Source organism: Sinohyriopsis cumingii, chromosome 8, assembly GCF_028554795.1.
Source record: "Sinohyriopsis cumingii isolate HCF-2022 chromosome 8, ASM2855479v2, whole genome shotgun sequence".
Classification (NCBI taxonomy): Eukaryota; Metazoa; Mollusca; class Bivalvia; order Unionida; family Unionidae; genus Sinohyriopsis; species Sinohyriopsis cumingii.
The window spans coordinates 12,853,911-12,877,699 of record NC_142968.1 but is presented as its reverse complement, the minus strand read 5'-3'; the positions used below and the strand labels follow the sequence as shown (position 1 = coordinate 12,877,699).

General features: G+C 35.3%; 1 protein-coding gene across 1 annotated transcript in view; it reads right to left on the bottom strand.

Annotated features, from left to right (window-relative positions):
- Window positions 1–277: 277 nt before the first annotated feature.
- Window positions 278–23,789, bottom strand: part of LOC149792993 (cytochrome P450 3A8-like) — a 59,625-nt gene continuing 36,113 nt past the window's right edge. The window contains exons 4-14 of the mRNA XM_089966856.1: window positions 15,022–15,074; window positions 13,591–13,687; window positions 12,017–12,136; window positions 10,794–10,885; window positions 10,242–10,393; window positions 9,141–9,253; window positions 8,236–8,490; window positions 7,553–7,641; window positions 5,366–5,503; window positions 4,835–4,997; window positions 278–4,369 (exon numbers count right to left, since the gene is read on the bottom strand). Coding sequence (XP_089822982.1) covers window positions 4,292–4,369; window positions 4,835–4,997; window positions 5,366–5,503; window positions 7,553–7,641; window positions 8,236–8,490; window positions 9,141–9,253; window positions 10,242–10,393; window positions 10,794–10,885; window positions 12,017–12,136; window positions 13,591–13,687; window positions 15,022–15,074 — 1,350 coding nt within the window. The 3' untranslated portion in view covers window positions 278–4,291. The remainder of the gene's footprint in view (window positions 4,370–4,834; window positions 4,998–5,365; window positions 5,504–7,552; window positions 7,642–8,235; window positions 8,491–9,140; window positions 9,254–10,241; window positions 10,394–10,793; window positions 10,886–12,016; window positions 12,137–13,590; window positions 13,688–15,021; window positions 15,075–23,789) is intronic.

Sequence of the window (23,789 nt, the reverse complement as noted above, 5' to 3'; positions counted from 1 at the left end):
TGTAACACCTACATTGCTGGAAATGACATTACACACAAAAAAGAGGCCAAAAACACGCCTTTCTCTCCCTCTCTCTTTCTGTCTGAGAGTTGTCCCGTAAATAAATTGAGCATGATGACAAGAATATTACCCACTGAAATCCTTTCGTACAATAATTTCTCTCCAACAAAGATGTATAATATAAATTAAGTTCACACAAGTAACGCCATTTTGAAAATATGGAACCATAAAGATTATCAAATGAGGTATAGCAATAGAAATGAAAACATGAACACAATTTTGTTTCAGACATTTCTTTATAACGTTTCAATGAAAATGGCATCATAGTAAAGACAAAATGATCGGTACACAACAGAATATACAGAGATTAGGTAATTATGAATACAAGATGAAAACAACTGCAACTATACATGGTTCATGTTTTGAAGGACGGTAACAAGATTTCTGCTGATACCATATTTACTCAAAGTTACTCACCTATTGTGAAAGTAACGCACATTTATTTACATACAGTGAATAGCATAGGGTCAAATTTATCAGCTGAAGCAATAGTGAAAGAACAATATATTTAACTGAGGCAAAAATTATCAACATCTCTCGATGTATTATCGTATAAACTCGTTCATAAGATGAGCCAAACTGCAAACTGCATACAGACCTTGATATGCATGCACATTATTCTATGGCTGATCAGGATCCATTGTTGTTTTCAGTATAACTCGACGTATAAGAGAGTATATATGGTATATTACATAATTAAAAGCTGAACCTGTATGATTCTATTGTTTAATGGCTTCAGTTGCACTGAAAGCAAACAGGACTTTCTCTTCATTTGAAATATCATATTAGAGGGAAATAGCGTGAAAGAAACAATGAATAAAAAATCCACCCCACCCACTTCAAAGAAACCAAGACTCAACCAGGCCAATTCCGATGGTGGACAGAAGTTCCGACAAAAATAACCTTTTTTCCAAAGAGATACAAAGTCCATATTAAGTCTAGAAAACCATCTACAAGACCAATTCGGCAACTTTTAAAAAAATAGTTTTTGGGCTTCATGCAGTGGTTTAATTCAAAGTCTTTAAATAGGCGAGGACAAGGTTTAACAGGAACCTGAGGCAAAAGAAGATACGATCAAGGTAATTACGGCAAGAAGAGAAAAATACTTACTGCACAAGACCATCTTGGATGGAAAAATGAGCTCTATGTAAGACTAGAATAACAAGAATAAATGAAATTACAAGCTGCTTGTCGATTTATACATATAAATTAATATTTACTATTCTACAATAGAGAACATTCATTCTCAGTCATTGTTAGCTTATTACTAAACTACCTTTACTACAGTAGGTCCAAATAGAACCATAGTTGAACGTGTTTAAACGTACAGCCTAGTTCGTATGCAGCCAGGTAGTTTTGAAATGACTGATTAGCACATTTCTTTGTTCCAAAGGAACGAGTCTATATCATAGTCACTATGTATGATATCAATAGTTATTTTATACTATAAAAAAATTGTTTCCAAAACTTGGCATAATGATGTAACACAGTATTTGGAGTATGAACAACTAAGAAAACTGAGCACTCGATATATATCACTAAGCCATTAGCTTTTTGTACTTAACAGAAGATACACTGGCATGACTTGCATGGCATACATAAATCACAAACACATAACAAAAAAGGATTAAGTAAAATTTTGAACAGAGGACGTACAAAATACGGAAGCCTTTTCAACGAGTGTTGATAACAAATTATGGTTAATATAATATTGGAGCATAAGTGAAAGCCCATGGGCAGAATTTCCACATATACCACACTGTTGGTATAGAGGAAGCATCCATATGCGAACAACACAGGATCAGGACCAACCAGCGGATTACAAGAAAAATGCAGAAATATTGTGGGATGACATGTCGATGCTAGGCAGATCTGAGTTGGCACTGCTTAGCAGCTGACCATGCTTTATGCACAAGGATTATACAACAGCAGTATGTAAAATCAATCTTATTGTACACAAAATGGTACTACTGCTACAAAGAAAGGCATGTTTTCATACAAAATAATTCAGAAATGAAGTCTGTCTTTACAAATTCCAAGTATTTTCTGTAGAAATCATTTCACCATACTTGTATCACACACTTCACAAATGCAAAATTAATTGTGACGATGAGTCAGTAAAAGAATGGTGTTGTAAAAATGATCCATTTAATGTAATAAGATTTTTTAAATGTTTTTGCAACAGATATGTTCTTATTATTTGTAAAATAAAAACTGTGCAAATACAAATGAAACGAGTTTTGCGAGTGAAAAGGAATATTTTATCAAAATAACAGTTTCAAAGGTTCTTTTACTTCTATTTCATTTTCTCATAGTTATTGAAAACAAAAAGAAGTAATGCATACCAAGTGTACGTTTTATCAATGAACTTTTCAAAGGAGATGTAAACCATATGTATCGGCAGCATAATGGCATACAAGTTACAAGTATCCACAAAATATTTGGGTTAAAAGTATCCATAAATTACATGGAATACATGTATCCACAAAATATCTGGGTTGCAGATAGCTGGATTGAAAGTATCCACAAAATGTAATTAAGTACATGGATTATGCATATCCACAAAATGCTTGTATTACAAGTATCCACAAAGTACATGCATTACAAGTATCCACAAAGTACCCATATTGCAAGTATCCACAAAGTGCCTTTAGTACAAGTATCAACAAAGTACTGATATTACAAGTATCCACAAAGTACCTACATTACAATATATCCACAAAGTACCTAAACTACAAGTATCCACAAAGTACCCATATTGCATGTATCCACAAAGTACCCATATTATAAGTATCCACAAAGTACCTATATTACAAGTATCCACAAGATATGTGCAGTACAACTACAAATGACATGTGACAAAAAGCTGCTTATCACACAGTTTTATTGCTAACACTACAAAGGACGGAATATATGAAGAATGAAGCCAATTTAATGACAAGCACCTGCAACCATAGTATTAAAATATGTGTGTTGTATTGGAAAGAAGAAATGTATACAATTATTTCAACACTTTCTGGTGCCTGTTGTATCTGAGATTCTCCTCACAGAGTATGTTGTGTACGGGCTTTTTTATATATTAATTAAGTGGAATTTACATAGTGACATGGAAAACTGTGTTAATTAATATTAGTGACTGGGGAAGTTCCCATATACATCATATTTTGTCATCCATCCAAGCACATTACATGCTTGATTGCACGCGAATTGTAATCACGACAATTAATTTATCCATCCATCCTTCCACCCATCAACCAGGATAAACTAAACATGTACAAACTCAGAATGGTAAAACAGCTCTAGTGCAATGTTTTATGAAAAAGTATCATTCATTGATATAATTCATTTTCTGAATTTGAATAAATACCACTGTTTAATTTTATAAAAACATTTAAACTATCCAATTGAAGAATACAAATTCTCAAGTCTGCTGCGAAGAACACATGTACTTAGGAAAAATGTTCATAATACCTTTACAAAACGTAAATTTTCATCAGACAATTCATGAAAATCTCATGCTGTAGTTACATTAACAAGCTACAGTGACCCAATTATAAACCAGAATGTTGTCATCTAGCACTAAGCCAATTATCAGCAAAATAAAGTGGAAGTCAAATATGAAAAGTCCTCCAACACTTCAGTGCGACCCATGAAAGCAATCCAGAAAGTCGCTATGAAGCAAGGCAAATATCGTTTTGATCTGATACAGTCTGATTAGATCCTTTGTCAAACCTTTTTAGTATGGCATTCAAGAAATGGAGACATCAGCACAAATGTACAAATGTTCAACTGTCAGAAAGGCCTTCATGACATATTCCACCAAAATCCTATACAAACAGTTCTCTCTTTGTAAAAAATTATGATTCCTGGTTATTCTCTTTAATATTCATAATCAATTCTTAAAAAAAAAAAAAAACTCCAATCCTTTTGCATCAAGCGTTGGGTTGGACTGTTGTTATTCATCAGTGTCATAAACAATTGAGACATGTATAGCTTTTGATCTGCATCAAGAGTATGAATTCTTTTGGACTTACAAAAGCAGTGGCATCCAATATTTTAAACCATGATCAGTTGTCCCATTTTCTCACAATCTAACTGCAACATTTTTCTCATGCTGTTCATTCATTTTGTAAAGGTCACAGGATGAGTGGCAATTACACGGGAGGAAGTCTCGCTATTGATAAGATACTTCTGGACATGGATATCAAAGTTTTTGTGTCTTCAAATGCTATCAGTGAAGGTTGGTGAGTTTTACATGGACTCCATTCTTCGGACAAAGCCCTGGCCTTAATGCTGTCTTCAATGGAATCTGCAAGACACAAATAAAACTTATAAATGCACAATAACCTCATACAGGATATCATGAATGTCCCTGAAATTTTAAAACAAACATTTTACTGCCACACGTTAAAGCAAACAATTTCAAATCAGGCTTCAAAACTGATGACCTTTTGCAACTGGACAGGTTGTTGGCCAAGAGAGGCCAGAGAAGAGAAGCATTATACAATTGATTGATAACTGTCCACAGAGACAACTGTAGTGAGTTTATCAACAATTTCGACAAGTAGTCATTGTTGGGATATTCAAAACAACCTTTTGTTTTTGTAATATTAAAATATTTCCCAGCTGCTCTCATCTTATTTATCAAATAAATAAATATATTAACAAACAATCTTATGCCCAATGCCAATACACACATAACCTATTCCAGAGAAAAATTTTCAATGGTTAAATGTATTTCTTTATTTGTCAGTGAAAGATGCAATTTATTTACCTCCGTTTTGCTGGAAATATCCACTTTGAATTGTCTGAGAAGTTTCATGACGAAGATTTTAATTTCTGCGATAGTGAATTTATAACCAGGACAAATTCGTGGCCCGTGGCCGAAAGGTAAGAATGCAAATGGATGTCTATTGCTTCTTCCCTCTGCTGAAAACCTGAAATAAAAAAATATATTGCTTTGTAATAAATGAAATGCATTAAGCTTTGGTGGTCAATTCTTATAAGTTACACACAAAAATCAGTAATTTAACCTTCTACACCAATTCCAAGATGACCTTCAGTTAAAAAGTTATAATAACTGTATTGTAACAACTCTCTCTCTCTCCCTCCACTAACAAAGTACAGATTTCAATGCTTCTTTTCTATGATTTAAAAAACGTATTGAATATATAGAATGATTTTATTATCAAATTCCTTTATGGAGTGTGACAAATTCATCACCCCTACCCTACCCCTCCCTCTCTTTATCAACAAAATTACTTCTCTTTCCTTCTCATAAATGGTCTAAATAAATGTTATCAACCTCTCAGGGATGAACTTTTCTGGCTCTGGGTAGATTTCTGGATCACTGTAAATTGTACAGGTCATAATTCGCACAATGAAGCCCTTTTTGAATTGTATTCCATCAATCTCACAGTCCTCTGAACACGTTCTTTGCACACTGAAATATTGAAAATCACAAAGAATTGAAATACAGTCTACTCTTGTTTATCGATGAAATCTGTTGCATGAACAAGTCTAGTTATAAGCACGACTGTCAAATAAGCCAAGTTTACATATGGATGGTGTTCATTGTTTGACTCTTCTGCTTTGTTACCGAATTGCTAAATAAGGTTTAATTTGGTGGGCTCTAAAGGTAACATAAATTGTTCCATTCTGTGCAATTCTATAACGTGGCAATAGTATCTCTTGCAGTATACTGACATGTTGCAATACCATAACATGACAATACTATCTCTTGCAGTATACTGACATGCAGGTAATACCATAACATGACAACAGTATCTCTTGCAGTATACTGACATGTTGCAATACCATAATATGATAATAGTATCTCTTGCAGCATACCGACATGTTGCAATACCATAATATATCAATAGTTTCTCTTGCAGCATACCGACATGTTGCAATACCATAACATGACAATACTATCTCTTGCAGTATACTGACATGTTGCAATACCATAACATGACACTAGTATCTCTTGCAGTATACTGACATGTTGCAATACCATAACATAACACTAGTATCTCTTGCAGTATACTGACATGTTACAATACCATAACATGACAATAGTATCTCTTGCAGTATACTGACATGTTGCAATACCATAACATGACAATAGTATCTCTTGCAGCATACTGACATGTTGCAATACCTAAACATGACAACATTATCTCTTGCAGTATACAGACATGCTGCAATACCATAATATGATAATATTATCTCTTGCAGCATACCGACATGCTGCATTACCATAATATGGCAACAGTCTCTCTTGCAGCATACTGACATGTTGCAATGCCATAACACAACAATACTATCTCTTGCAGTATACCAACATGCAGGTAATACCATAACATGACAACAGTATCTCTTGCAGCATACCGACATGTTGCAATACCATTATATGTCAATAGTTTCTCTTGCAGCATACCAATATATTGCAATACCATAACATGACAATACTATCTCTTGCAGTATACTGACATGCAGGTAATACCATAACATGACAACAGTATCTCTTGCAGTATACTGACATGTTGCAATACCATAATATGATAATAGTATCTCTTGCAGCATACCGACATGTTGGAATACCATAATATATCAATAGTTTCTCTTGCAGCATACCAACATGTTGCAATACTATAACATGACAATACTATCTCTTGCAGTATAATGACATGCCGCAATACCATAACATGAAAATACCATAACATGACAATAGTATCTCTTGCAGTATACTGACATGTTACAATACCATAACATGACAATAGTATCTCTTGCAGTATACCGACATGAGAAATCCTACTGTGTGGTGACATACTGACAGCAACAAAAATTCGAAGTTACAATATTTTGAAATATATATATTTCTGTCATAAATAGAATAGAACAATGATTCATTTACATTTTAAAAGACGTGTGCTAGTATTAAAACAAGAATTAGATTTATATGACCATCTTTCTACGATGTCAAATATGAATGTGTCATGAAAACGTAGGATATGGTTTCAGTAAATTAAGATAGTTTGTGCTAACAAAAGTTAAATTTCTATCAGTTTTGGATTTTAGTTTGAATTTTGGTGATCTATATTACATTGTTATGGTATTTTCTGTCTCTCTTCATAAGCATGCGTATATGTATTTGTGCATGTGTGTGTGTGTGTGTTGCCATGTGTGTTTGCACATGCATGTGTGTGTATGTGTGTGTGTGTGTATGTTTGAGACTTTCAAACTTATGACTTGCATGAAGAGACCATTTATTGCAATACATATATATACCCAATTGGAATAATTTTTGGATTTTTTCCTAAAAAAGGGAGTTTCTAAGGAAAACAAAACAATTAAAAGAAACTGTGGAGTCTTCATATTGTAGGTGCTACACAGATATACATATGCATGTCTGTATGCATATGCATCTATGTACGCAGGTAGGTAGGTAAGTGGGGTTGGGGTTGAGAAGATAGGTAATTTGAATACTTACCCAGGTGCAATCGGATGAATCCTCAACGTTTCGTTTATCACCATATCAAGATATTTTAGAGACTGAAGGTCTTCATAAGTTGGGTTTTCCTGTAAACAAAAATATGATTACATGATCCATAAAATCTTACAAGTATGTTATTTATGGCAATTTTACACGTGATTTTTATTTGTATATGTCAATGATTTATTTTGGTGTTTATGTGTGCATACGAGAGAGAGAGAGAGAGATAGAGAGTGATAATTATGACACAAATAATTACACCCTCTTCCACCCCTACTGCCCAACTATATGATCTCTACCAAAGTCTGAAGTTGAACTTTGAAAATAGTACAAAGGACGCTGAAGTGGAATTTTGAAAACAGTATTAAGGACACTAAAGGAAAAGAATAATACTTCTGATGATGAACGTGGAGAAAATCAAACCTGCTTTAATTATTTGAAATTCTGAGATTAACTTTATTTAATACGAAAATGAAAACATACAAATATAACAATTTGAACAATAAAATTTGTGTTAAATGTGGAAAAAGTATATTTGTTTGAAGAACTTCTATTGCCAGTCAGGTTTTTAAATAAGACTACAAGTAAAAGCCTTCTCAGAGAAAGAGTCTATACAGTAAGTCACTGAAACGATTTGAATTTAAGTCAATGAGCATTTGATACAAAGGGACAGTACTCACCTTATCACCGAGTGTTTCGTATATTTCCCTCCTGACATTTTCCTGGATATCTGTATGCATGGCTAATTCATACATAAGAAATTCAATTAAGGCCTTTCCTGTTGCGAAAGCCTCTACAGTCGTTGAATATAAGTGTGCCAAGCTTTCATCTCGAGTTAGGGGGCGCTTCTCCATATTATTACTTGAGTCAACCTCCAACACGGTCGTTGTTAAAAGATGAAAAATAACTGACGTCTTCAGCTTGTTTACCTCCACCTGCAGTATTAAAAATCAAAACCTTTGCTTATTTGCACGTTGTTCGATGTTCAACTAATTGTAAGCATATATTCTTTTAAAATTAAAGGTGTCACCAATGCACTTTACTCGAGATGGAGAAATTTGATCTTTTTGGAGAGTATTCGGTTCTATCACGTGTGGACTGAGTGGTGACCAACCATGTTGGATGGGTGACCAACAGGCATCGATCTTGATTCCATTACCAAAATTAGAACAGTATATATTGCTTGCTATATATCTGATTGGCAAAAACGGTGGTATTGGATTTTAATTAATTTCTTCTCTAGTACTAAAATATGAACGTGTCACCATTTCAATAAATGTGGGTTGCTTTGTAATGAGAAAAAGTTCTTGCTTTCATTTGTAAGGTTTTGTTTTCTGATGGTCTTTTTTGGGTGATATTTTTTCTTTTTTCTGTTTGACTAACCAATAATGGTATGATATTATAAAAGGAAATTCTGCATTCCAGAAGAATCACAGGAATCCCCCATCTCCACCACTATCACCGATCACCACAAATCTAACGAAAGATTCACCGTAGCAAAATGTCTATTCCAATGGCAAACTTCAACGGATCTCTCTCTCTCTCTCTCTCTGCTAGTGTGAGTCTGTGCTTCTGTCAAACTTACTAATGGAATCTTTTCTTCTAACAACTGTTCAAACACTTTCACAAGACGTTGATGGGATTCTTTGTTTTTGGTGTCAAAATGTTGTAAAAGTGGTGTCAATCCTGGGTACGTCTCTGTAAATATATTTGGTTTACAATTTAGAATATCCAAGAAAATATACTAACCTTATTCTATTCTATTAGTTCGATGGACATAAATCAATATCGACATACTTAACATAAATTAACTTTTTTAAAGTAAACCTAAAGTTACCTTGAAATCTGCAAGAAAAACGTATATTTCATGATGGGAATTATTAGTGACGGTTAACTTTTCTGACTTTATATATCAGAATATATATATATATATATATATATATATATATATATATATATATATATATATATATATATATATATATATATATATATATATATATATATATATATATATATATATATTCTGATAGTGTTTTAAACTAAATGTATTGCACAAATTTAAAACGTCATTCTAACAACAATTGTATTTGATGTTTAAAGAGGGCATTCTTTAAAATATTTAAGACCGTTAACTTTGGCACCTAAGTGAGATCTAAAATTAGCATATAAGACAAATACGATACATATAAGGACAACATTGAACCGTACTGAGATCTTAAGATGAACGTACCGCACCTTTTGTCAGATAATGATATGCGTGTGCAGTTAAAAATGCGTGTACGATTAATCGTGATAATATGCACGTGAATGCTATATGTGTATTGTCGCGTGGATTCAATATCGGGTAATACTGCACGATTCTGACAATGTAAAGTTAACGGGGGAAAAAATGAGCATATAATAATAATGTGTATACAATTTAACATGACAAGAATGCGTATACAATTATACTTTATTGATGGTACTGGGCCAAATTTTCCGTCGCATAAAGTGCCAACAGGTTAGGGTCGATACTGTTCCTTCTATATACAATGTTAAACAAACAACATGGATCCAGATCTGCCAACGCACTATGCGATGGCATATCTAGGTCTATTCTGTTTGCATTCGGCTTTATTTTATTAATGAATATATAGTACAGAATATAGGAAAATGGTAAATGAGTATACAAATTGTTACTTACTTGCCAGGCCAGCTAACTTGTTTTCTGCGGAAGCTGACCGGTTTGATTCTCGGGCGGCCTCTAAAATCAGATCCCTGTCTTGTAGTAAAACTTTATCGTCCATTTCTAGCAAAGCTCGGCATATAGTTTCCATATGAAACACTTCTGCGTACCTAACAGAATAAGGTATTACTGTTAAGAAAATATGCTTACATAAACATTTATCTTGTACTCTAACATGTTGTCTACAATAATGTAACACTGTAGTTGTAAAATGTCAATAAAATATCCATGTTTTAAGGAGACTTTTCAACAATGGAATATATGAAAACAATATGTACAGTATTTCAGATTCATAAACACTTCGTTCATAGTTTTGCATTTCATATACATCTTTATTAAGCCAGAAGTTTAGAAAGGAGAAGAGCCAAGAACGTCAAAGACGACAATGCAAATACACGAAAAAGAATAAAGCAAGGGCATATGACTCATTTTCTGTTGGAAATAAAATTACAGAGAGAGAGAGAGAGAGAGAGAGAGAGAGAGAGATGTGTATGACTGAGAGATACATACTCTGTCAGGTTCACCTCGTGAGAATTCACTTCAATATTTTTCATCACTGCATTGATACAGTCGCATGAGGTCCTGTACACCCTTTCCAGCATCTAACAAATAAAAATTTGACATCAAAACTAGAAACAAGTTTGAATAATACTGGTCAAAATTTCCAACATGTACCCACTTCTTATCTATTTTTTCTCCATTTATTAGCCTTCATGCACATAATTTATTGTCACCTTACTTACTGGGACAAATTTATGAGACTGACAAGAGAAATACAACATTTGATGAAAGAAAGACACGATTTTGTTCGAGTGTTAAAGATGATTCTTTTTGCTTAAAATTACTGGTCATTGCAGACTCCACAAGAGAGAGAGAGAGAGAGAGATGTACATATATGATTCTGCGAGAACTGCTGTACTAATTATATATAATTATGCATACATATATTATTCTGCGAGAACTGTTGTACTATTTATATATAATTATACATACATACATACATACATACATACATACAGGGGCCCCGAGTGGCCTAGTGGTCTAAAGCGCTCTCCGTTACGGATCACTGCCATCTCACCTCTGTCTGCGTGGGTTCGAGTCTCAGATTCGGCCAATGTGGGTATATGAGAAAAACTTGCCAGTAGCTTCTCGTTGGTCGGTGGTTCTTTGGGGAGGTTTTCCCGGGTTCTTCCTCCACCATTAATACTGGCCGCCATGTTTAGCCTATCGTGTGCTGAAAAATGGCGTTAAACCCTACAACAACATACATACATACATACATACACACACAAACATACATATTTATTCATTTATTTGATACAGTCTGTATGGTTTGGTGTTTCACGGCATATCCACACAATTAATCTCTTTGGTGCCAAGGAAAACTGCAGTAATTTTTTTTTGCCCAAGAGCGTTCCATGATAGCTGTTCCGAGCTGACCAAATGATAGGAATCAAACCCGCACTCTTTCGGTCATGAGTCCGGTACGCTAACCACTTATCCACCGCAGTTCCCGTCTCCATTAGTCAGGGCCGTAGAGGGCGATCACGGACCCTGGGGAAAGAAACACCGGGGCCTCTCCTAGTTTTTGTTCAGACAAAAAAAGTTCTTTTATAAAATTAAAAAGTGTTGTTCCTCCTGGGCCCCCTTATGTGCCTGGTCCCTGGGGATACATCCACGGTTGCCTCCCCCCACCCCCTTGTCGGCCCTGCCATTAGTTGCCTCTTACCCACCTCGTTCAATGCTCTCGGAGTAAATGATTTGTTGAAGGCGGCCCTCTGTTTCCTCCACTGTTCACCATATGTATTTATTAGATCCAAATCTTCCGGGTAATAATTGAAGGGCCGATAAGACTATAATGATTAAAAATATAGATTATTGCTATGTGCCCTTGGAAACACACACACACACACTCTATCCATGGACTGTGGTTTCATGCATTAATTACCTATCCTTCACCCTCTATCTATTCATTGCCTGTGGTTTCATGCACTAATTACTATCTGGACATCTATCCCCCACCCTATATCCATTGCCTGTGGTTTCATGCACTGATTACTTATCTGGACATCCATACCCCACCCTCTATCCACTGTCTGTGGTTTCATGCACTAATTACTTATCTGGACATCCATCCACCCCTATATCCATTGCCTGTGGTTTCATGCACTAATTAATTATCTGGACATCCATCCCCCACCCTCTATCAGTTGTCTGTGGTTTCATGCACTAATTGCTTATTTGGACATCCATCCACCCCTCTATCCATTGCCTGTGCCTTCATGCACTAATTAATTATCTGGACATCCATCCCCCACCCTCTATCCATTGTCTGTAGTTTCATGCACTAATTAATTATCTGGACATCAATCCAGCCCTATATCCATTGTTTGTGGTTTTATGCACTAATTACGTATCTGGACATCCATCCACCCCTATATCCATTGCCTGTGGTTTCATGCACTAATTAATTATCTGGACATCCATCCCCCACCCTCTATCCATTGTCTTTGGTTTCATGCACTAATTACTTATCTGGACATCAATCTACCCCTCTATCCATTGTCTGTGGTTTCAGGCACTAATTACTTATCTGGACATCCATCCACCCCTCTATCCATTGTCTGTGGTTTCAAGCACTAATTAATTATCTGGACATCCATCCCCGACCCTCTATCCATTGTCTGTGGTTTCATGCACTAATTACTTATCTGGACATCAATCAACCCCTCTATCCATTGTCTGTGGTTTCATGCACTAAATACTTATCTGGATATCCAACCCCCACCCTCTATCCATTGTCTTTGGTTTCATGCCCTAAATTACTTATCTGGACATCCTAGAAGATCGGCATTCAAAAAACATATTAGCCAAGCAATTTAGGTGGACGAAATTTTTCCAACATCATCGCAGTAATTGCAGAAATAAAACAATCAAGGCAGTATAAATGTGTGAAATATTTAATTTTTGAAGTCCATAAGAGAATACTTGTTTTCAATCTTTGATATCATAAATGGATGACCTAGAAACGTGGTTTTTCTTTCCACCACCGACAAGAACTTGAAACGTGACAATCTTCGTCTCATATCAAATGCATGTCACAAAAACAACTTTTGAAAATTAAAATAAAAAAAAAAAATTGAGCGTCTATCATACATTAAAGGCTTATTTCATTTGACAGATAAATATAATTTCGGAAGATCCATTTAAAAGAGTCGTATCAAAGTAAGTAACTGATGTAGTTGCTTAAGATCAATCGATCTATGGGATGGGATGAAGATATATGTAGTAAGCAAAGTCATCGTACCGATCTGATGGAAAAGCAGTCGAATTTTCGGATGAGGATTTCTTTTGCCATTTCTGGGTCGTTGATATTGAGACAGGGTTTGAAGCCCTCAAACCATCTGAAGAAAAATTGACAGATTATGTTTCAATCTCGAACAAATTTTAATTTTGGTTACGTACTACTCTTAAAATGTAAAAGTATTCTGAAGGGAGAGGAAACATTTTTCACATCAACTTTATGTGTTGAACCCATGTTTTAGCGAGGGGATAATTTGATACCCTATGTCTGTCCGTCCGTCTGTTTGCAACCATAGTTCATAAATCGCTTGATGAAAGTCCGCCAAATCTGGTGCAAACATTACCCGTATCATTACCAGCTACGAGAAGGGTATGATATTTTGAGCCCTTGCCATGGGGGTGGGGGAATGGTGTCAGAAAATACAGTTACAGTGACATTTTTAAAAAACCTTTGGACCAAACTCTGTAATGTATTTAGCATGAGAAAGACATACTATATGTAACAAATTTTGGGTTACGAACCCTGGGTTACAGTCCAGAGGGGGTCAGACTATCTGGGGATTGGGTGGCGAGGATATTTAAAATGAAAGAAGGTGATCTGCATTGCATAATAATGTAAGTATAAACAGATCTTTGTTTCAAACTTCCCGATAAAATACTGTTAAAATAGTGTTAAATTGTTGTATCAGAGCATAACCTTTACATTTGGTTTCTTATTGCAATTAAAGTTCTATTTCGGATGGCTATTCATTTTAAAGAAAATAACATGTGACACAATGGTCTATCTACCTATTTGTCTTTCTGTGTATGAGTCTAAATGTCTGTGTATCTGTCTGTCTCTCGATATTTCTATGTGAAATTAATTTGCATATCTCGAAATATATAGGTTGTAAATTACAGCTATTCAGTATAATTACAGCTATTCAGTATAATTACAGCTATTCAGTACAATTACAGCTATTCAGCATAATTACAGCTATTCAGTACAATTACAGCTATTCAGTACAATTACAGCTATTCAGTATAATTACAGCTATTCAATATAATTCTGAAATATCAGCTAATACAGAGCATACAGTGGATGTTCTTGCAATAGATGCGACCTCATCTGAGAGAACTCTCATACCCTCGCATCATATGCGACCTGCTCTGATAACATTCCCATACTCTCGCATCATATGCGACCTCCTGTGACAGCATTTCCATACCCTTGCGTCATATACGACGTCAACTGAGAGCATTTCCACACCCCTACTTTACGTGTGGCTGATAATCGCTGCACCTTGCCTGAAAACAAAACTGGATGTATATTAAAGAATACATAGCCTTGAGATTTGCGTGAGTGTTAATGTAAAAAAAAATATAAAAGATAGTGGGAGAGAAAAGAAACGTGACTTTTTTAAAAAAAGTTTTGAAACGTTTCAAAAATAGTTACCCGAAGACCTTGCCATATGTATTCTTCCAGTCAGTAAACACGTGCAATGGATCCTGAAAATAGAAAACAGTAATATATCAATGTGCGTCTAGTCCTATCCATATGTATGTATGTATGTATGTATGTATGTGGGTGTGTGTATGCATGCATGTATGTGTGTATAAGAGGCCATATTTATTTGACATCTTCCCCACCTAACACCCACAATCACACATTATCTTGAACCGAATAGTTTGTTACATTAGTCATTACATTAAAATACGTCAAACCGATATCATGCTTTTGTTTCGGTATTATGGGACGCACAGTTGTATATCATAATTTTTCAAATGTCCTCTTATAGTTACGTGACTTGGAGCATGGGAATGTGGGACAAACGTACCTATACACCAAGGGATATTATATACCGCATTAACTAAAGTTTATGAGGTAACTGCTAAAATAGAGAAATCAACTACTTGCTACTGACGAGTTCAAAAAAGTGAGTGTCTAATAATCCTATACATCTCTAGAATAATTTAAACTAATATAATCGCTTTCGTTCGACAACTTTATTAATATAAAGGACCGACCATAAAATAATTTCAAAATATATTCTGTCTCTGATTTGTAGAAAACGAGAACTAATAATACCCATTAAACTTGATTAAAAGATATAAACCATACAGACGGGAAAGAAACATTAAATATCTTGAGGTGAAAGAAAACCCCAGCCTCCAGTCCCTTCCCCTGGAGGCCCTACTTTCCCTGACGCTGAAGTGCTCTGTCATTGATTACAAGTACACTACAGGCGACAACAGTCTTAACGCTATCATTTAAGTACACTAGAAGCGACCACAGCCTTGATGCTATCATATTAAGTACACTACAAGCGATCAGAGCTAATGTTATCATTTTAAGTACACTACAAGCGATCAGAGCTAATGTTATCATTTTAAGTAAACTACAAGCGATCAGAGCTAATGCTATAATTTTAAGTACACTACAAGAGAGCAAAGCCGTAACGCTATCATTAGACTAGAAGAACAAAATGGAGATGAAAAGATGGTAACAGGTTTATCTTTAAGAGTTATCTTCATTAAGATAAGAATAGTTATCGCCTTCATATTTGCTGATATTTAAATATTAATCTGTTAATTGCATGTCCGAACTGTTTCTCGTGATAAAAGGTTAAAGGGCAAAATCAGTTCAAGTAATACATAATATTCCTATATAAACAAAAAGGTTGTCGGCTTTTCTCTGTGTGTGTGTGTGTGTGTGTGTGTGTGTGTGTGTGAAGAAGCAGTGCATGCCAATGCGATATTCCTGTATAAACAAAAGGTTGTCGGCTTTTATCTGTGTGTGTGTGTGTGTGTGTGTGTGTGTGTGTGTGCCAATGCGATCAATCTTTTTCCAACAAGGAACATAATTTGCATTTCAGATCAAAATTGTAAAATCATCGTTCGTCTTCGTGGGGAATCCAGCCTGTCAACAGTATCGTAAATGACGCCATGCACGAGCGGTTTTAGTAACGTAGTTTAAAACCATTTACATTCTTTACACGACAGATAAGATTCGTATCTCTGTATTCAAGGTATCATTAAATCATTAAGTCTTTTGATATTTTGTTAGGGGCGCTTATTTTTAAATTCATGCACGCAATATATAGTCATAATGGTTTCCAAATTGCAATATCATACCTGATTTTAAAAGTACATATATCTGCAGATGACACGTATACGTACACAAGTTCTTTCCGCCAAACTGCTGGGGGTTATGTTTTTGTAATATTTAACATACGAAACTCAAAGATTAAACGCAAATTTCTGTATTATTTTGGCATTTGATACGTTCGGACCTAAAATATCCAACATATGCAAGATATTATACCTTCAGAAGAATTTTAAAGTCGATACAACTGATATGCTATATTTCCTCCACTGACTTAGATAACAAAATAAGAAAGGATACACTGAAAATTCATGTTTATTCACAATTAGGTAAATGAAAAACTTAGTCATCTGACGGGTTATTTATCGTTAATTCAAAACTTACGTGCACAGTTGAATTATTTATTACATTTGCTGTATGTTCTCTTTAACGAAAAGTGTATTTTTGTGATTTATTAGTGTTAATGTAGCATACACGATCCACGATCAGTGTAAGCAACCATGTTTTTTTCTGCCTACGCAATACAGTTGCGACAGCAGTTTCAGGGAATAATAAAGTAATATATAATAGTACAGATTTAGGGTATAGTACAATTTTAGATAACAGTACAGATTTAGGTAATATTACAGTTTTAGGGAATAGTACAGCTTTTGGTTATAGTAAAGTTTTAGATAATAGAGTTTTAAGTAATAGTTTAGACGTTTACATTTTAAAAGCTATCTTTGAAGCTTATTTTGAGAGAGAGAGAGAGAGAGAGAGAGAGAGAGAGGTGGGGTGGGGTGGGGGCTCGTTCATGGTCTCCACCATTATTAGAAAATCCATTTGTTTTCCGGAGCTTGTAATTGTGTTTACATGCTCTCTGAGGAACCTGTTTGTTTAGGACACACGGTACTAATGGTATGGAAAAATGGGAACCAGCCTGGAAATGGGTGAACATAAAATAGACTACATAGGAGTTTGGCTGACCAGGATTGGTTAATAATTTAAGTTATGTTGTATGAAACAGAATCTTTTGAGAGCTTATCCTAGTTGTAAGTGAAAAAAGTCTTGCGTTTGGAACACTCATTACTAAAATTAGCACCTGACTCTTTGGTGCGGAATTGAAAGCACATGTTTCAGACACACGCAGGTTCAGAAAATGCCGCGGCTCATATCCTTTCCTCTACACAGAAGCTGACATACAGGTTTCATCTATACTGATAAATATAGGTTTGATCATGAGCACTCAAAAGTTTTAAGCTATTGCATTTTTAATATCATGGTGTTTGCATAGGTTTACTACGGGAACAGAATTAGTACCGTGAGTCCTTTAGAGATTCTCTCACCGATTTATTCTCATGCCGTGTTTGGCGGTGTTAGGGGCAAGAGTAACAGGCAAATCATTCCCAAGCGTGGGGTCCATATCTGATGATACCTGTATCAGTAAATTAGACAGGTCCATTGTGTTGCTTGCAATCTAGATAGTCTCAAGACAAATACTTGTGTCAGTTAGATATGTATTTATATAACGTATTGTAGTAGCAATTCTAGGCCTTGCCCTTGACATTGCGATCGGAATAAAATGGAACCACTTCTCGTGATCTTTGTGCTATATCGATAGGATACAATTAGGCGAGTGTTGTTAAGTAAGGCACAGGTGTCTTTTAATGACTGAAAGACAATAAAAGAAAAGGACTTACACAAGAATTCCTGAAATTGTGAAGAAATATTTACTTTAGGACCATCTTAAATTGATTGCAGACTGGAAAACAAGTTGGTGCTAAGGTGGAAAGTTTTCTTTTTGCTCGCCTCCGTTTTGTCTCATGACAAATTACAGCAAACCCCCTAGGTGTAGGGATCACCATATTTAATTGTAATTCGAATACTGCTTTGTGAATGTACATTTAATTGTATTAAAATAACTGTGCTTTTGGCACTTTCGAATATTTATCGTACGGTCCACATCAAAACATGCGAAGAAATAGTCAAAATTATGAAAAGATGAAACGATATTTATTTGAATTCTTGTTTTAATAACACACGTGTAACATCATCAACTTTATATATAGGGTGTGATTAGTGTGGATATAAAAATATAACTACAGTGTTGTGTTAAAGCGGTGACAATGACTTCTGTTTATTTCAGTTGTTCTTAATGGACAACAGATGCAAACATTTCTTACAGATATCGGTATATACAGAATACAAAATCATACAATTTAAAAGCGTATTTGCAAATAAGTATCACATACATGTATAAGCTTTTCACTGACTGAGGAGTTTTTGGAAAACATAAACTCTGTGTGTGTGTGTGTGTGTGTGTGTGATTTGGAGTTCTAACGTAGCTTTAACAATTTTACAGTCAAATCTACAATGTGGCAGTTTATAGAGATGTCTAGCATCATGCCACAGACATGTTGCATCATGTTCCACCCAGTCACATCATCCTGACACCAAGCCGACCAGTCCTGACACCAGGCCGACCAGTCCTAACACTAACCTCTTAATGCTGAGCACCAAGCGAGGTAGCTGCTATGTTTTATAAGTCTTTGGTACGACTCGGCCGGGGTTCGAACCAGCAACCTTCCGCATCCGAGGCTGACGCTCTAACCGCTTAGGCCACTTGAGCGGTTCATAAACTGTGGGTCCTAACTGACCAATGCATGGTAATGCATATTTAAAATTCAATAAAGAAGAACCATAATACAACTTAACAAAATGGGGAGGTTATGTTTTTACTTTTCTTTCAAAAATATTGTTAATTAAGAGACAATGTGAATACTCTGTCCCTTTTTTGCGCAAGCTAGTACCTAACGATAAGGGACCACCCATTTCAACTTGATAACTGGACTCATCTGCTCCTAATTTTGATCTTTTGTACGTAATTGCATGATTAATGTTTCAAAATGCATATCAAAATTCAATACAAAGAACTTGCTTTCCTAATTCATTCAATGTTTTCCTACTAAAGCATTCGATGAACAATCAACATTTATTTCGTGGTAGTGAAGATTTTTTCGATGTCAAGCACAATTGTCTATGCGTGTCCTGAATTGGAGGACACCGGTATCAGTCTGTGCGATGTATTGTCATTCATAACAACTTTAGACAGACCCCATCTCCCACAAAAAACTGCTATCAGTACCATGATTTTAAAAAATATCTCAGGATCGACAATTTAATTTCCTGGCTCCCCCGGGAATTTCCCGTCCCCATATAGTTTTTAAAAAATAATCTTGCTGTGATATGTAAAAGAAAATATTGTGGTTAAAAATAATATGCCAGGTCACACACCCCCTCACTCCCCACCGAAAATAATATATGAGGTCACACACACCCTCACCCCCACCGAAAGTTACTATTAACTTTAAGGACGTTTTTGTGTGAGACAAAATCTACAGCATCATGTCATCTGAAAAAATAACAAAATGTAATTGTATATTGTGATGTTTAGATGCCTTTGGACTCCGATCGTCGTCGAAAGAGGCAACAATACGATCAACATTGCGGTCGTTGATACTTAGGTGAAAAGTGCAAACTACGTCCCAGTCACTTCTGATAACCGGTCACAATATCCCCTGGGCAGTGTGCATGTGTACTTTCGTTGGAGCAACTACAAAGTTTCACCCATTTCCTCCAAGTCATGAAAAATTATTGACCGTCAAACATGCCCCTCGCTGTTAAGAACTAGCTAGAGGCATTCCAAAATGACCGCTAGCAATGATACGCTGTGAAATACGTGCCGTCTGATACTGAACGCGAAATCGTCAATACAAAGAGAACTAAAGGTGATATCCATGCGGTCAAAGTTCGGTCATCAAAAGGTTAGTGTGATGAAATAAAATAATCGGAGTTTTTAATATATTTTACATTTATTGTCTGACGAAAAACTAACTACTGATCGAAGGCACAAATGAAAGATCGATATATATATATATATATATATATATATATATATATATATATATATATATATATATATATATATATATATATATATATATATGCAGTGGCGTCACTAGGGTTGGTGTCACCCAGTGTGGTAACTCATGGCATCACCCCCAGGGACCTCCTTTCGTAACAGACCATACAAAAACCTTACTAATGTCATTTTGGTGTCACCCCCTCTGATGGTGTCACCTGGTGCAGTCCGTATCCCCTTAGTGACGCGTATGTATGTATGTATGTATGTATGTATGTATGTCTGAACTTCAGTTCCAGTTGTTTTACAATGTGAATGATTTATCGAGAACAGATTGAGAGAACAAACATAATTACGCCATACTGAGCAGTTTGCAACCAATGTTATTAATTGGTCCCTCCCCCCCCACCTCCTAGTGTTTGGTACAGAAGTACAGTTGCTAAGAACAGCTCTTCTGTAAGTTCTTTCACACGGTGCTGACGCAAGAAGCAACCCCCAGGTGGTATGAAATGTGTCTTATCTGTAGAGGCACATTCCAAGTATAGAAACCAATGTATTCAAGTTTCAGATTAACTCGAGTTAAATGTATGCTGATTGGAATCGATCCATTCGAGATGGTCAAAAGGTTGCTCTTAACATTTGCAAAGACGTGAAAATTGTAAAGCCAAGTCTCCTCGAAGAAGGGAAATGAGTCTTACATTATAAGCTATGGAAATGTCTAAATCGCATTACATTCAAATGACAGATTATCACACATTTAGACATCTAAACACTAATAATTTATTTGTCAAAAAGTTTCTTATTTTTAAATTTGTTAACGTTTACTACCCCTTCAAAGGTTCCGAGGCATACAATTGAACAAATTGTGTCCTTCTGTTTCACAGCATAACGGTTAAGGTCAACAGGGATATGGGGACTATTTAGTACAGTTTGTAGTAATTTAAGTACGTTTTATTTATTTATTTATTTATTTATTTTTTTATTTATTTATATAGAATACTGGTCACTCATAATAGGCTTTTAGGGACCGACCATTTAATTTTCATAGATAAGGCTTGCGATTTATAGCAAAATAGGTATAAATGGCTGGGAAGAATTTTCCTGCGCCCGAAATGCTCGACAACAATGCGTTTCCTTTAAGGGACCGACCATTTTTATTCGTTCTTCTTTTGGCGGAGGTTAGGCTAGGGCGGCTGGATTTTTTCTTCTAAGCAAGGCAAGATATATTTTTAAAGCACGCTCTGTTCTGAAAATAAATAACTTCTTATATCAATTATAATAATCATTAAAAAAATTATTGAGCTGAAAGAAAAATATTTTTCCTGGCTATAAAGAAAATACCAGGCCAGCACCTCCATCTGAAAACAATATGGCTGCTCAATAAAGTTTATTGATATAAGGGTATTTATTACGGACACTTCTATAAAATCTAGAGTCCATGTGGGCTATAAAATGATCTTTCTATAAGTTGCATTAACCTTGTAAATGACGTAAATTGTGTTAAATCTGCATCAAGTCTATTGGGTTTGACCTCATTTAAATGACATAAATTGTGTTAAATCTGCATCAAGTCTATTGGGTTTGACCTCATTTAAATGACGTTCATTGAGAGAAATATTCTCAAACACAACAGTAACGAAAAGACAGCGTTAAATTACGATCGACGAGCACAATAATATACAAGAAACAAACAAACAACGAACTAGTGTATATTCTGAATATTGGGTTATGATATACATTGTTTTTGGTGGGTGCTAGTGGTGGTGGATGGATGTACATTTTTTTTGGTGGGTGATAGTGGTGGTGGATGGATATACATTGGTTTCGGTGGGTGACAGTGGTGGTAGATGAATACACATTTTTTGTTGGGGGGGGGGGGAATGATCGTGGTGGTGGATGGAAATACATCTTTGGGGAGAGTAATAGTGGTGGTGGATGGATAAGTATTTCTTTGGTTGGGTGATACAATATTCTATGTACAGTGGGGAGCAAGATATTTCTGTTGACCACCCCACCCCCGGGCAAAACTTATTGCCGCTTGTACTTTTTACCTCTGTGAAACGTCACACGCAGTGATATCAATTTCTAAAAATAGCCATTCGGACAATGCGAACCAGCGAAATGGCGTTCAGTGATCGTTTCTGTGTTATTATTCTTACTGAAAATCATGTACCAGGCGCTAAATTTGTTCATCTGAATACAGATGTGCATTCCAATATTTAGTTACAGTGGTGCTTAAGCCTGACGAATGTATAAATCATATAATCAAATTTGATGAATCTTTCTAGAACAGTATAATACACAAATTGCTTGCATTTCATCACCGATATATATACCCTGAATATTTTGAGATGAAAATTCCAAGGGAACTGCAAACCCCCCCCCCCCTTCCCATTATCGATGAATTATTCTTATATGTGATTCATGTTTTAACATTATATTGAGAGGGATGTCTGTAGGAAATTGGCTATTATGCTATTGGAAATTTTAGCGCATAAAATCTGCTAAGTTGATGTGGTGTTCTGCATGTTTAATCTAGAAATGTTGCATATATATTCCATAAATTTAATATAAATGTATCAGTGTTGTTGTTTGTGTGTGTGTGTGTGTGTGTGTGTGTGTGTGTGTGTATTACGCATTGGTGATTTTATTACCCTTTTCTGATTCTGATGTGTTAATCGTAACAAAGTTAATAAAAAAGGAGAGAAAATGTATATGTTTATTTCAATGTCAACAAACAAATCATACTTTTGAATGACAGTTTAGAACATATAAGAATGCGTTATGTTCATTAGAGTTATGGTGTTGAAAAGAGCAGCACTGGTTGATTATATTTATACTACGTCGATAATACATTTCCTTAACTGAAAGATATATACAAATGCATTTTGTCGGGAAGTATAATTGTATGCATGTATTAATGGAAACAGCAATATAAAAACTGCTGTCCCTAATGACAAAAAGATATAAAAAAATACAACTGGTTTCTACATTTTTGTTTGGGACACACACATACACACACACACATACACACATTATATATAGTCCTGTAATGTGTATATACAAGAGTTTTACTCAACGTAGATTTGTAAACAATACAAAAGGATGACAAAGAAATAAAATATGTGTGTGTGTGTGTGTTTTGGATTTTTAACGTAGCAACTTGTGTGGCAGTTTTTAGTGATGTCTAGCACTGGGGCATCATGTCGCAGACATG